The sequence below is a fragment of the Arvicanthis niloticus genome, chromosome 10 (genome assembly GCF_011762505.2).
Source record: "Arvicanthis niloticus isolate mArvNil1 chromosome 10, mArvNil1.pat.X, whole genome shotgun sequence".
Classification (NCBI taxonomy): Eukaryota; Metazoa; Chordata; class Mammalia; order Rodentia; family Muridae; genus Arvicanthis; species Arvicanthis niloticus.
Genome location: NC_047667.1, coordinates 47,891,114 through 47,906,455, shown reverse-complemented (window position 1 = coordinate 47,906,455; position 15,342 = coordinate 47,891,114). Strand labels below are relative to the sequence as shown.

The following is a 15,342-nucleotide window of genomic DNA, read 5'->3' as shown; positions in this document are numbered from 1 at the left end:
CTCTTTTTCACTTACTCAACATGACATGAGACAGTGACATTAACCAATTCCTTCATGGCCTTGAAATGAAGAAGCATTTCTAAGTGACTAATCTAGAAAGGCTAAACCTTAAAATATACTCATTTTATCACAGACAGAATTTTTCTGTAGTACTAAGACAAAACCCAAATATGAATTGAGGAAAATGTTTGTAATTTGTTTCACTATCAAAAGGTGGCACACACCTTTAATCCCAGCACTTGGGAGGCAGAGGCAGGTGGATTTCTGAGTTTGAGGCCAGCCTGGTCTACAGAGTGAGTTCCAGGACAGCCAGGGCTACACAGAGAAACCCTGTCTCGATAAACCAAAAAAAAAAAAAAAAAAAGGTTATTGTACTTAATATGTCAAGAGTACCAGTAGACCCTACCCTTGAGTAGCAGAAAACTAGACAGTACACACACATAGGGAAATTCAGATTGTCCTTTAATATCTGAAAGTCCATTTGTTTGTTCAAAATAACAGAAAGACAAATTAAAACTACACTGAAGTACTTTTTCCCTCCAGCTTTGTTTTTTGAGACAGTGTCTTACTTTTTAGCCCAGGCTGGCCTTGAACTCAACATCATCGATCCTCAGCCTCTTCAATGCTATGATTATGAACACATGCACCATATCTGGTCAAAGAACTACTTTCAGGTTACAGATAATCTTAAATGTAATCCCTCTTGGTGAGGCTATGGACACATAGATACATTGCTGGTGTGAATAGCATAGGGAAATTTAACAGACTATCAAAATTACTTTTTTTTTTTTTTTTTTTTTTTTTTTTTGTTGGCTTTGAACTCATAAAGATCTGCCCAAGTGCTGGGATTAAAGGCATGTGCCACCACCACTTGGCTTCAAAATTACTCCTTACACCCACTTTTAAACTCAGCATTCTCTGGAATTTATATAACACATACTGGTGAGTAGAAGAATTTGAGAACATATGTTGGAGTTATGTGTTCAATATTGAACAGGCAACTCTTTCTATGGCTTTCTACTCCTTGAGGTTAGACTGAGATTAAAATTTACCGTAAGTAAGCTGTGGTCTAGTCCTTTTAAGTGAGATATAACCTAAAAGCCGTAAAGGAAGAAGTCAGTAGATTCAGCTTTTTAAATATTTGCAACTTTTTAATATTTAAAACATCTTATTAAATGTGGTCAAATAATCTATACCAGTGAGAGCCCCTGAGTGAAGGGAGAGCCTTGCAGCCTTCCCTGTACTGAAGGATGGTTAGCAAACGAGTGACTAGCAAAGGACACTGGGTCAGAAGTGCAGAGTTTCTTTTAAGACTTTCAGAGAGCTGGAGCATTGGGTCAGCACTTAAGAGCACTAGTTGCTCTGGTAGAATTAGGTACAATTCCCAGCACCTACATGGCAGCTCACAACTATTTATAACTCCAGCCACAGGGATCTGATATCCCCTGACCTCCATAGACACCAGGTATGCATGTAATAAACACACATGCATGCAGGCAAAACAAACTCATACACTTTTCAAAAGAGAGCTTAACATATATTGTATATATTTACTACCTATATGTATATTGTATGACCAGGAAGTTTCTAAAAATTAATATTAAGGTCATTGGCCTTAAGTAAATAGAAGCATTTTGGAACTAGAAAAGAATCAGATTAGTAAGGAACCCAAGTTGAGAGTGAACTGACAGCAGTCCTGCTTCAGCCTCCCAAGTGCTGAGATTCCTGGCATAAGCCATTGTGAACAGCTAATTTTGTACTTTATAACAAAAAAAACATTCTGTTATGTATACTATATTTTCTTCATTTGTCCATTGATGGACACCTAGACTGAGTCACTAACTTGGCTGCTCTGAGCAGTGCTTCAATGATGAGTGTGGAGGTGTTGCTGCCTCCTGACCAGTCCCTTTGATTATGTATCTGAGTCATGCAGCAGATCATTCTCTTTATTTCCAAGAACTTACATACCAGTTTCCATAACAGATAAGTTAATGTACATTCTTAGTAACCATGCATAAGAGGTCTTTCCTACCCTCATTTTTTCTAGGATTTAATTTTGCTTGTTTTCTTCATTATAGCCTTTCTGACTATATAGAGAGAAAAATCTCAGTGTAGACTTTGTGGTGGTTTATAATGCTGAGCATAGAAGAACCCAGGGCCTTGCAAATGATAAGCAAGGCTTTTATCACTGGGCTATATCCCCAGCCTGGTAATATTTGGTTTTTAATCTATGTATTGGGGGGGGGTATCTTCTGATGAAATTTTGAAAGAATGTTAAGGCCTTCTTAAAGATACACAATACCAGAATTGTACTTATTGAAACTGGGAACTATATAGGTAAACAGTCAAATACAACCATCCCTGAAGTTTTGTAGGCCATGAAGGCCAGAACTCTTGTTAGAACTAGGCCCGGATGTTGCCTCTAGACTTTGTAGAACCACAGTACCCACATACAATACATTGCTCCCAGTTACATATACATTCCACGGCACATCATTTGATGTGTAGATAGGTCTGGTTTATGAGATACCCCCGCCCTAAATCTGGCAGCCCTGTCACAGAAAGTGAAATGCAACCATGTTCATTACTAGTTATCTGGCTAACTAGTTACTAAGTGTAACTAAGTGTAAAGACTATGTTTTGACTATACTGGATCCTAGAAAGTCAGCTAATTTAAATCTTTGTTATTAAAAGGTAATTACTGCAGCCTCTGACTGCTTAATTTTGTGATTTGTATTTTCCCTGTTGCTTTTGAAGAAAACATTCTTAATCAAATATTTAAAATATTATTAAACCCTATCATATCCCGCTTTTTGATGAACAAGAATAATAGCCCTGTCCCCAAAACAATCCATCATGCTCATCAAAGACAACACCACAGAGTCTGAACTTTTAACAATATCCTGCCTGTGCTATCAGAAATCACATGCAGTGTAATAGAGAAACCACCTAGAGGGTAGCAATAGCTGCTTTCTCCCTGCCCACTACATCATGACAAATAGACTTACAAGACCTTAACCTTCATGGCCGGCCTGTTTAATAGCCTAGTTGCCGTGTCATCTTCATTCTGACAGTTCTCTAGACTTGGGTAAAAGTAAACATGGGTGTATTTGTAATTTCTCACTAAAATATTATCATAATGATTTGGTCCTTAAAAGTTGCACTTGGTCTCATTCATGCTTGCAGAATTGATATATCTTCATTCTTTTTGGAAGCTGAGACTAAGATGTTTCAACTAATCTTCTTCTGGAAGCTTTTCCTGGAATTCTAGATAAATCTCTTATTATTCTGAAACTTGAATTTAGTATGGTTATTCAGCCTATTTTGAGTATGAATTTTTATTTCATTAATTTTTTTAAAGGGAAAACATTTAAACTAAATAATGATTGGTTTTGGAAGCTGTTTGTGTATTTTCTATTCTTTGTTCCCCTTTGGAACTGTTTTGTTTGTTTTTTTTTTCTCCTTGTTTTAAGTACCAATTCCATTGTGGTACATAATATTGCCCTGTGACTAAAGAGGGAAAAAAAAAAAACTATAGAGGCAAACATTGTGCTTATAGGTTTGTCTCCTTTTTTGTTACCTAAATCTGAGCAGGTAATGGAGAGTGAAGAATTCATGTTACTTCCAGCCAACCAACTCATTGATATAATATCTAGTGATGAGCTCAATGTTCGGAGTGAAGAGCAAGTGTTCAATGCAGTGATGGCCTGGGTCAAATACAGTATTCAGGAAAGACGTCCTCAGTTACCCCAGGTAAGAGGCGAAATGCTTCTCTAAGAAATGGCTTTTCACTAGAAGAAAAATTACACATTGTCTTGCAGAAACAAAACAGGTCATGACTCTTCTTATAAGCCTTTGACTTACATGTGATTGCTTATTGTTGTGAACTTATTCTGTTTGAACTGTTACACTATTTAGAAATTATATAAGATCACAAAAGAAATCAAGAGTGCATCTGCTCCCATAGCTTGGAAGTCCTACCACACTTTGAACAGGAAGTGGATGAACTGAGGCTGAGTGATCACTAAGTGACATGTTTAAGATCATTCTGGTCATGACTAAATTGTCTCCTTATCCTGAGGAGATGGATTCCAAGACAAGAGATGCCTAAAACCCCTCTATGTACTATGTTTTTTTCAATATATATATATTCTGTGATAAGGTTTTATTTACAAATTAGGTCCAGTAATGATTAACAGTAATTAATTATAAGCAGAGTTTTTATAGTACTATACTGTAGTAAATGTTACTTAAACCTTACTTACTTTTACTTCTGAAATTTTTCATTTATTATTGTCTGGCTAAAGTTGATGACCAATAACTGACAACACAAAAAGCAAAATTGAAGATAAGGAGGAATTATTTTGTTTATATTTATTTATTTTATTATTTTGTATGTATGAATGTTTGCCTGCATGTACATACGTACATTACATGTGTGCCTGGTGCCCATAAAGGTCAGAATAGGGCTCTGGATTCTCTGGGATTGGAGTTACAGACAGTTGTTAGCTGTCATGTGGATGCTAGGAGTATGACCAGGTCCTCTGCATGGCCAACAAGTACTTCTAACTGCTGAGCCATCTCTCTAGCCCTGGAAAGTATATCTTTAGCAGTCTAACAGGATCTACTAGTTAACGAACTTGAGTCCAATTATAGGAGAGCTCATAACGTTGTTGTAAGCTAAAAGTAGCATCTGAAAGTGTTAGGAGCATGCTTTAATTTTGTAACTAGTCTACATTATAGAATCGATAGAATACATTTTAGATTTACTTTTTATACTTTCCACCTTTCTTCATGTCCAGATAGATCCCCAAACACTTAGCTCCACAAGTCAGGAAGCATGAGTCATTACTCTCCCAACAAACTGTAATGGGAGCTCATGCCTTGATTGTATTTATTATCTCGTAGGTGCTGCAACATGTTCGCCTGCCTTTGCTTAGTCCCAAGTTCCTGGTGGGCACCGTAGGCTCTGACCCCCTCATTAAAAGTGATGAAGAATGCAGGTATGAGAGGGTGAGGAAAACCAGCAACTAAGCATTCCTGAGTTCCGCTACTCTGCTTACTGGTATTGCTTCTAAAATACTGTATTTCTTATGCCCAAACTAGGGTTTTCTTGTGGGCTAGGGTCAAGAGGAGAACAAGAGGACTGAATTCCCAGTATGTTGTTCTATTAGGAGATTTTCTGGTTATTGTTTAATGTGCTGTGGTTATTGGAGTAGAAGTGGCATAAAGTAGATGTCTAAGTTTTGATGCAAGTTTCCCTTTGCAGAGTTAATCCTCTGTGATTATTTTTCTGGGAATAAATGAAATAATACTGTGTGTCTGCTGATGAGCCTTTCTCATTGATACACAGTGTCTCACTGAGGAATAGCATGGTTTTACTTTGAAGATTGTAAACAGTTAAGCCCTACCCACAGGAGCTAAAGGCAAATGCCACCAACTGCCTAACTAAGATTTGTTTTCAAATCTGAAACATTTTGGCATTTTAATGACCTTCCCATCAACTAGTATATTCTGAATACACTATAAGTAAAATATATAAGTTAGAAAGTCGGTTCTAGTCAGTGTTCAGAACTACTCGAATTATACTGTTCTTTGTGCCTCCTCTTGATAATAAAAAAAAATTGGAGTTATCCCACATTCTAGTATATAGGTAGAGATATAAATCCACTGCATTTTCTTCTGTGACCTCAAGCTTGCCTTCACTGAGAATGCAACGTTTGAGATTATGTTTGTCTTTTAAATGTGAAAAAGTGTGTGTTCGGATGAGGAGTGGTAGTAAGATGGCTCAGTGGATGAAGTAGCTTGCCACCATGCCTGGCAGCTTGCATTCAATCCAAAATCCCACATGGTAGAAGGGAACTGACTCTTGCAGATTCATGCTGTGACACTCAAATCTTATACACATAAATAAATGTTAAATACAAAGCAAAACAACAACAACAACTTAAAAACCTTCTAAATTGGTGAAAATCAGGACAGAATAGACCACTAGCAATCAGTTCTCCTAACTATGTGAATACCGGAAGGGAAAACATATAAATTATACAGGCTGAAATATGAAGAAATAATACAGGGTTGCCCCTCCCCTAATTAAGCATTAATCATATATTATTGATGATTCTGACATGGAAAGTAAAGTCCTTGTGAGGTCACTTTTGAACAAAGTTGACTCCTGGTACCCTGCCCTACCCTCAGCACTTGGCAAAGCACTTACTGTGTGCTACCCTTCCTTCATCTGTAGAGTGGAGAGAAAATCAGTACCTATTTGGCAGGGCTATTAATTACATAAATGTGTATATTAAGAGCTTAAAACAGAAACCAGAAGGTAGCAGTATTGTTGCTGTTAATTTGAGTTAGATTCTAAGTGTTATCCGTGCCACAATCTGGCTAGGCTCCCCTGATAGAGCAGAGTAGGAAACCTGTCTTCCAAGTTTAGGGAGCCAGAAAAAAACCTCTTGATCTTTAGTCTGACTTTTTTTTTTTAATTTCTGTTTTCTGTTTATGTTGTTTGTAGGGTAAATAAATAAGGAGAAAAATACATTTTGAGGTTATGCCTAGCACTGGTCATGTATGAATACATTACTCAGTGTGTGTAAGTAATGAGAAATTAGAGCAACTGAGTGTACATTTGCAGTTGAAGTATAACAGAGTAATATAATGTACATTAATCAGGCACTACTCACCAAAAAGATTCACATACAAAATACCATACCATGTATAATCTCTAGGCTGCTCTTCTAAAGGAACGTTGAAAAGTGTTTTGTTCATTCCAGTAGTCTAGTTACATTAAGCCATTCATATGACACTAGATAGTACCTTAGCATCAGCGACTTCAAATATTATTTGGCCCAGATACCTACAGCCCTTTCTGATGTGGTCCTTCCTGATATTGTAGAACCTAATAAAACTTACTAGAAAATAGTGAGTGTGCAAGCTGGTAATCAAGTTAGAACTCTGGGGTTTAAGATATTGTCTGCTCTAAGATTGGTGAGCTTAAAATTTGCACTCAGACATGAAGTTAGGCTAGAAATGCCAGTCAACTCAGAATTCATAATATGATTTGTGTCATGGTTTTCATGTTTGTGCCAATTTTCGTACTGGCTGGCATCAAGGATTTGGTTTGATTTGGGCGTGTTTCCTTTGTCCAACATTTGTTTTCTTAACACCATATAGAGACTTGAACTGTTTCCAGTCATTTGAAATAAGTACAACGTTTCTTTTCTACAGAGACTTGGTAGATGAGGCTAAAAACTACCTCCTGTTGCCTCAAGAACGACCACTAATGCAAGGACCAAGGACAAGGCCACGGAAACCTATCCGATGTGGGGAAGTGCTCTTTGCAGGTTTCAGCCTTTCTTATTTGTTTTGTTTAGGTTTTTGTTTGTTTGTTTTTTGTTGTTTTGGGTTTTTTTTTTTTTTTTTTAGATAGAATTTTATTGTGTAGCCCAAGCTGTCCAGGAATTTTCCATGTAGTGCACACTGGCCTTGAACTCATAATTCTCCCACTTCAGCCTCCTAGCACTAGAATTTTAGGGATTAATATAACACATGCCCTATATAGGCTTGGCTTGAATTTTAGTATACTGTGATTAAACCAAGTATCTTCTTACTATTTGAATAATCATTTAGAAAGCTGTGATACTTGCTATCACAAGAGTCACATAGTAAGGCAACAGTGCTATTCTTCAGAATAGTACTCTGAAAATCCCATCTAAAACCATCACACAATGTGTGTTTGTAGCATGCAATAACTTACAGAGTTAATCACTATACAGGTTATATAAACCTACATAGCAAGTCACTTCAGAATTACATGGAGTTGCCAAAAACATTATCTTATATTAAAAGACTTTCCAGGCTTGTTTGAAGTTGTTTGAGCTCAAGACAACCTAAATATACTGTTTTACTGCTACTGTTGCCCCAGCATAGGGCCATTTTAGAATTTAAAATGTTTTCTCTAATACTGAAATTCCTTGTATGTACCCAATTATGGAATTTACACTTAAGTAAATTACTGTATACACATTTGTTATTCTCTAATACATGGTGACTCTCCTGATTTAAATGAAACAATAATAAAGTAAAATTATATTACACTGAGATTTGAAATAAAGAAAGTGAATGTTTAGGTCTGTCTAGAAGATGATTAATATTATTCCACTTTTAATGTGGCTCAGGAATCATTGAACACCATGTAGAAACTAGTAGATTCAAAGTATTTTAAGCTTAAAATAACCTTGGTTGGTTTTTGTTTTTTAAAGCTTTAGAATCACTCTTATTTATATTGAAGTGGACATGATTTGAAAGAAAAACAAATTTAGCATTATCTGCTATTACCACATATTTTCCCCCAGTGGTCATTAGGAAAGGATGATGGAATTGGCTTGGTGGTTATTCTAAATCTTACTCTCTGTATTAGCCTACCCAGGCTGCCATAACAGAATTCTGTAGACTGGGTAGTTCAGAGAAAAGAAATGCATATTCTCATAGTTCTGGAGACTGGGATCTAAGATCAAGATACAGTTCAGTTACTTTTGCTGACTTTTGGTGACTATAACTTGTCCTTGACTTGCTTCTGCATGCGCTTGGTTAGTCAGAGCATGGAGTCAGAGTGAGGTTAGCAGTCTGCCTCAGGACAGGTGTTCTATTAACTATTTCTTTTGCTCCTAGTTGGTGGTTGGTGCAGTGGAGATGCCATTTCCAGTGTTGAACGCTATGATCCCCAGACCAATGAGTGGCGAATGGTGGCTTCAATGAGTAAAAGGCGATGTGGAGTCGGGGTCAGTGTTCTCGATGACCTGTTATATGCAGTAGGCGGCCATGATGGATCCTCATATCTCAATAGTGTTGAAAGGTAAGGTTAATTTGAAAACAATCCCTATTGCCCCTGTGATTTTGTTTGAGGTATTAAGAAACATGTGACTTACTAATTTAGTGGTACATCTGTGATACTAGTTAACAGTCTAGACTTCTTAGCATGATGTATAAGACCTTTATGATCTGATTTTTGCCAGTTTTTCTGGTTTCTTCCCCACTGGACACAGTCATTCTCTAAGCATGCCACTGCAGATACAGCTAAACTGCCTGCAGCTCCTTAGGCATGCTGTCTTCTTTCCTCCTCCTGCCCCTGCATGTATGCATACTGTTCTTCCCACACTGGAATATCTGTGCCCCTTAAAGCTTACAAGATTTAAAATGTTGCTTCCTTCGTCAAACCTTCTCTGACCACAGATGAGTTACTTGTTCCTCTGCTCTTTCATGAGTGTTTTAAGCATGCTTGTGTGTACTGTGCTGTCCAGTTGTTAACGTGCCTGGCAAACTGGAAGTTACAGTGAGGGATTCTTTTCTCTTAAGATCCTTGTTGCCACACATTCTTTCATTAAGTCATGTTGATCTGTAGTGATTGTCCTAATTCCATAGCATATCTATAAAAAGTTGTAGCTGGGCGGTGGTGGCGCACACCTTTAATCCCAGCACTTGGGAGGCAGAGGCAGGCGGATTTCTGAGTTCGAGGCCAGCCTGGTCTACAGAGTGAGTTCCAGGACAGCCAGGATTACACAGAAAAACCCTGTCTTGAAAAACCAAAAAAAAAAAAAAAAAAAAAAAAAAAAAAAAAAAAAAAAGTTGTATATTCAGTACATTGGTTCTAGATATGGCATAGGTTAAAAAAAAAAAAAAAGTGCCAGACAAACAAAAACAGAAGGTTAGCTCTATAGATTATGGAGGGAGGAACATCAGGGAAAATGGCACCTAGACATAAATCAGTGTGTTAAATAAATCAAAGTACAAATGACTAAATATTTGTAGCTTAACCATTAAGTCAATATATATCAAAATCTAAAATGTAGCTAAGGTGGTATACAGAGACAAAAATGAGCAATATATTAGACACATTTGAAAATAAGAAAAGAGAAAGTAAGAGAGGGGGGTGGGGTGCACACGTCTGTGACCCCAGCCCTTGGGAGGCTGAAGCAGGAGAGCGGAGGGGCACAAGGTTGAGGCCATTTGAAGCTACATAGTGTGGCCCTGTCTCAAAGAGGAAAAAGAAAGAAAAATTGTGCTTTTAGGTCAAGAAGTTAAAAAGAGCAACAAAAATGTAGAAAAACAGGAAAAAACAAGGAAGAAAGAAAAAGTGATGAAAATTTAAAAAGTAAAAATAGATATAGCTGCAGAGGGGGAGCGCCTTGGCTGTCTTTTGCTTTTTGCTTTTTTCCAGCGGTTAAGGGCTCTTACACATGCTACATGAGTACTCCACTGTGAGCTGTGAGCTCAGCCTTGTGTCCACTGTGAGCTGTGAGCTCAGCCTTGTGTCCACTGTGAGCTGTGAGCTCAGCCTTGTGTCCACTGTGAGCTGTGAGCTCAGCCTTGTGTCCACTGTGAGCTGTGAGCTCAGCCTTGTGTCCACTGTGAGCTGTGAGCTCAGCCTTGTGTCCACTGTGAGCTGTGAGCTCAGCCTTGTGTCCACTGTGAGCTGTGAGCTCAGCCTTGTGTCCACTGTGAGCTGTGAGCTCAGCCTTGTGTCCACTGTGAGCTGTGAGCTCAGCCTTGTGTCCACTGTGAGCTGTGTGCTCAGCCTTGTGTCCACTGTGAGCTGTGAGCTCAGCCTTGTAGCTCCTCCTCCTAGTTATCAAAGTATCAGAGATACATAAGAGTACATTCAGAAGAATGTGATTAAGGGACTGGAAGGATGTGACTCAATTTCCTGCACCCATGCTAAGAACTCTCACCCTCACACCTAACTCCAGGTTCAGGAGATCCAGCATCCTCTCCTGGACTCTGTAGGCATTGCACTCATAAGCGCGCGCGCACACACACACACACACACACACACACACACACACACACACACACACACACACACGCACACACACACACACATATACAGATATATATTTTAAAAAAATAAGATCGAACAGTACATGGTATATTATAACAAAATAGCTCAAAGGAAAAAAATCTACAATTTTATTAATGAAAAGAGATCTCAAAATACATCAAAGGAGAAAACTGTACCATGTGATATTATTTATATAAATAAAACATTTTTGCATTTAAATAATGCAAATGTGAATAACATTTTATTACAAATCCTTAAGGGATGTATACCAAATCCAAATGGGAAGAGACTAGAATTGAAGTGGGATTTTGTAGCATTCTGATTTTTTTAAAGGGAAAAGCATATTTAAAATAAATATTAAAAATAAATTTAAAAAGATAAATTAGGCAGGGATGTAGGTCTGTAGCAGTACAGTTACTAGCGTACAGTCCCTCAGTTCAATCCCCATTCATATGCTTTAATTGTTAATCAACCTATGTTTGAGGAAAAAAACAATCCTTAAATAGAAATATATGCTTATATACTTGAAATATTATAAGCACAGCCAAGCTTTACCATGTAACATAAACTCTTAATGTGTTCTTTGCAGATATGATCCCAAAACAAACCAATGGAGCAGTGATGTGGCCCCTACAAGCACCTGCAGGACAAGTGTTGGTGTGGCAGTCCTTGGAGGTTTTCTCTATGCTGTGGGTGGACAGGATGGTGTCTCTTGCCTCAATATAGTTGAGAGGTGATTTCATTTTAATCAAAGTAATTTTCAATTCTTTTTCATGGACATGTGGAGTTCTTTTTGCATTTTTATATAGCCCTTAATAGCCTAGAATTTACAATAAGAGAGAGGGAGGGGTCAGAAGGTGACTTTGTGGAATTGTTCCTCTCCTTCTAGTATTTTATAGCCCCCCATCTATTCTTTAATTGATAAAAGTACATTTGTAGTGAACATGATGTATTTAACTATTTAAACCATATAGAATGACTAAGGTAAACTAATTAGCTGATTATTACCCTACATACTTTTCACCAAATTTTCAAATGCATGACATAATAACTACTCACTGTGTTGTACTTTAGATTTCCTGCATGTATTTTTTGACCAGCATCTCTCTGATCCTGCCAACCCCTCACCCATCCCACTGAGAGTAGAATCCTCTATTGTTTGCTTCTATAAATTAGGCTAATTTTGGATTCCATCTTCAGGATCAAATGCTATTTTTCTTCATGTGTCTGACTTATTTCACTTAACGAAATGTCCCCCCCCACCATATTCATTCTGTTGTCATAAATGACAAATTTGTGGCTTTTTAAAAAGCTGAATAGTAGATGTGTATGATGTGTGTGTGCGTGCACACACGTATGTGTGCTTCTTCTTAAGCTATGGCAAATATGTGTGTCCATTCTATCTCTTGTGATTTCAGACCTGTAGACACTGCGTGGGCAGTAGAAATATGTTTCCCTTCCTGCAGGTATGATCCAAAGGAGAACAAGTGGACCCGGGTGGCTTCTATGAGCACTAGAAGGCTAGGAGTGGCTGTGGCTGTGTTGGGAGGGTTCTTATACGCTGTAGGTGGCTCTGATGGCACGTCTCCACTCAACACAGGTCAGTCCCTCAATGGCAGTCTGAGGTCCACACAGCACATTCTCCTTGGGGGAATCCCTCTGTACTAAGTATCAAAAGCTCAGGTTATTCTATAACTTTCAATATAACATCTTTATTCATTCTTGATGAATTTCTTGCACTACAATTTATTATATTCATCCTCCCAGTCCTCTCAGATCCACCCCCACCTCCCCATCCAGTCCCAACTTCATTTGTCTTCTTTTTCTTTCTTCCTTTTAGTAACCCACTGAATCTAAGTTGTGCTGTTCATATACTCATAAATGTATTCTATATCTTTTTAAAGAAAATGTTTTAATTTTCTCTCTAGGAAAATGTAACTCATAACTTCTAATATGTTTCCCAAAGTTTTCTTTCTCTATTTACTTTATAACCTGCTAGAAACTTACAGTGGATTTTTAGAGTCTGGGGCTGCAGAGATGACTCAGTGGTTAAGAACACTTGGTTAAGAGCACTTCTTACTCAGTTCCTAGCACCTGCATGATGACTTACAGCCATCTGTAACTCCAGCCCCAGGGGCTCTGCTGAAGACACAGGCACACACATATGCATATGTAAGGGCAAGACAAAGACACTTAGACATAAAATAGATAAATAAATAAACACAAAACAAACAGAGCCACAATTTAAAAAACAGAATTCTGCTTTATAAAAAAGTGAGTTCCCTACCTCCCATAATCACCACCTCCCTTCAGTAAAAGAGAATTTTTTTAATATAAGAATAAGTAAAACATTAGAACTACAAGCTTCTTTGCCTTTTCTGTCCAGACCAGTGGTTCTCAAACTTCCTAATACAACAATCCTTTAATATAATTCCTCATGTTGTGGTGACCCCCCAACTATAAAATTAATTAATTGCTACTTCATAACTGTTATGACTCACAATGTAAATATCTGATATGTGACTCCCCCCCCAAATGGGTCATGATCCACAGGTTGAGAATCACTGGTCTAGACATAATAGGTATTTTTATCCAAGGATATTGTCAGTGACACACCATGAGATTCATTGTTATGTATCTTCAGTGGCTCAGAAGACACTAGGCAAACGAGGCATGGGAGAGCACTTGGGAGACAAGGACAGAAGGATCATGAGTTTGAGGCTGTGCTACATAGTGAGTTCTAGGCTAGCACCACAGAGCAAGACTCCACCTAAAAAAGAGCAAAACATGAATAAATAATCAAATAAATTATATGAGGGAAATAAAAGTACAAAAGCTATCTAATTATAACAATAAATTTTTAGTATTAAACTGTTCTTTTAAGTCATAATCAAGTTCCACCCTATTAGAAGATAAAGAGAGTGCATATAATTAGTTATGTAACCACAACTAGAAGTGAACACATGCCCTTTCCTCAGAAGATGACTGTAAGAAACTGGTTCCTGATCAAGATTATTTACTGAAAATAAGTGTCAGGGCAGTTTGAGTGGCTATGAAGAAGGAAGCAGGTATGTGCTCACTAACTGATCTTTCTTTCCACTGCAGTGGAGCGCTACAATCCTCAGGAAAACAGATGGCACACCATAGCGCCTATGGGGACCCGAAGGAAACACCTAGGTTGTGCAGTGTACCAGGACATGATCTATGCTGTGGGAGGCAGAGACGACACGACGGAGCTGAGCAGTGCTGAGAGATACAACCCCAGAACCAACCAGTGGTCTCCCGTGGTGGCCATGACATCCCGCAGGAGTGGAGTAAGTGCCAGCTACTGGGAGCTTTGAGCTTTGCAACAAGCACTGAGAGAGGGTGTGCAAAAGGAATTGTCTAAACTGTAAACTGTGCTAGGACGCTGCAAGGTGAAGTGCTGATGTCCTGTGCTGTATTTCCAGCCTCAGCTGTCAAGACGCTCTAAGGCAAAACAGGGGAAAAAGACAAAAGCTAAAAGCTTGTATTTCTATCATTCATATATATAATTGTATAAGCTATTTTTTTATTGATCTTTTACCAGCTACTTCTCTGGACAGTTATCTTTCCTATATCATCCCCTATTTAACTTCTGTATATAATAGCACTAACTATTCCTGTGTGGTATTTCTAGCTAATTTCTTCAAGTAGAATTTGTATACTGATACAAACAAAACATTTCTGGCCCTTGTACAAGTCTTCCAAAGATGGTTTGGGTCTGCCCCATCTTTAATGTAGGCCACATCTGGCTGACCTATTGTCATGGTCTCAACCACGAATGGGTGACTGGTCACTAAGAGATGTCCAAAATGGAACATAAAATTCACCTTCAGGAATGTTTGTCTCAATGAAACCTAACCCATTAAGCATTGATTATGGAAGGAGTCTGTCAGTGTAGGACTCAAACGAAAGAGAAGCAAACTGCACCTAGAGACTCCCTAATCTGAGGATAAAAAGGAGCAAATTCTGGATCATGTACATCAAGGGGTCTCACTGAAAGGCACCATCAAGTGGAAGACTCACTTATGTGTCTCGATTTATTACTGGGAAGTAACAGGCTTTCAGATATATCCCTGTTATTCTCGCTGTCCATTTGACTACATTTTTTACTCATTTGGAAGGCAAAATATCTACAGGATTCTTGTCATGGAGCTCTCAGTCTGGTGAAGGATACTGAAATGTCTACAGTACAATTGTGCTGTGGAGTGCTGTATGTGACAGAAGGATGTGGGAGAATGGGCTTACTGCACATGAGTTACTCAACCCTGTATACTGTTTCAGAGACTTCACAGTTACTCCAGTATTATGAGAGCATGGAGAACATTAGGAGAGAGGGAAATGTAGGAGGTAAAGCCAGATCTCTGAAAATCTGAGTAACATTACAGACCTAAAACCTGCCTTAGGCAGAATGGAGGCTTAGAAGTTTCTGAACAGGAGTAATATGTTTATGTTTGTGTTTTTAATAATATTTTAGTGGC

General features: G+C 38.1%; 1 protein-coding gene across 1 annotated transcript in view; it reads left to right on the top strand.

Moving 5' to 3' along the window:
* The window catches only part of Klhl20 (kelch like family member 20), a 42,593-nt gene that overhangs the window by 23,044 nt on the left and 4,207 nt on the right, over positions 1-15,342 (top strand). The window contains exons 4-10 of the mRNA XM_034513478.2: positions 3,595-3,753; positions 4,909-5,003; positions 7,231-7,346; positions 8,674-8,857; positions 11,430-11,573; positions 12,307-12,440; positions 13,946-14,154. Of these exons, the coding sequence (XP_034369369.1) occupies positions 3,595-3,753; positions 4,909-5,003; positions 7,231-7,346; positions 8,674-8,857; positions 11,430-11,573; positions 12,307-12,440; positions 13,946-14,154 (1,041 nt within the window). The remainder of the gene's footprint in view (positions 1-3,594; positions 3,754-4,908; positions 5,004-7,230; positions 7,347-8,673; positions 8,858-11,429; positions 11,574-12,306; positions 12,441-13,945; positions 14,155-15,342) is intronic.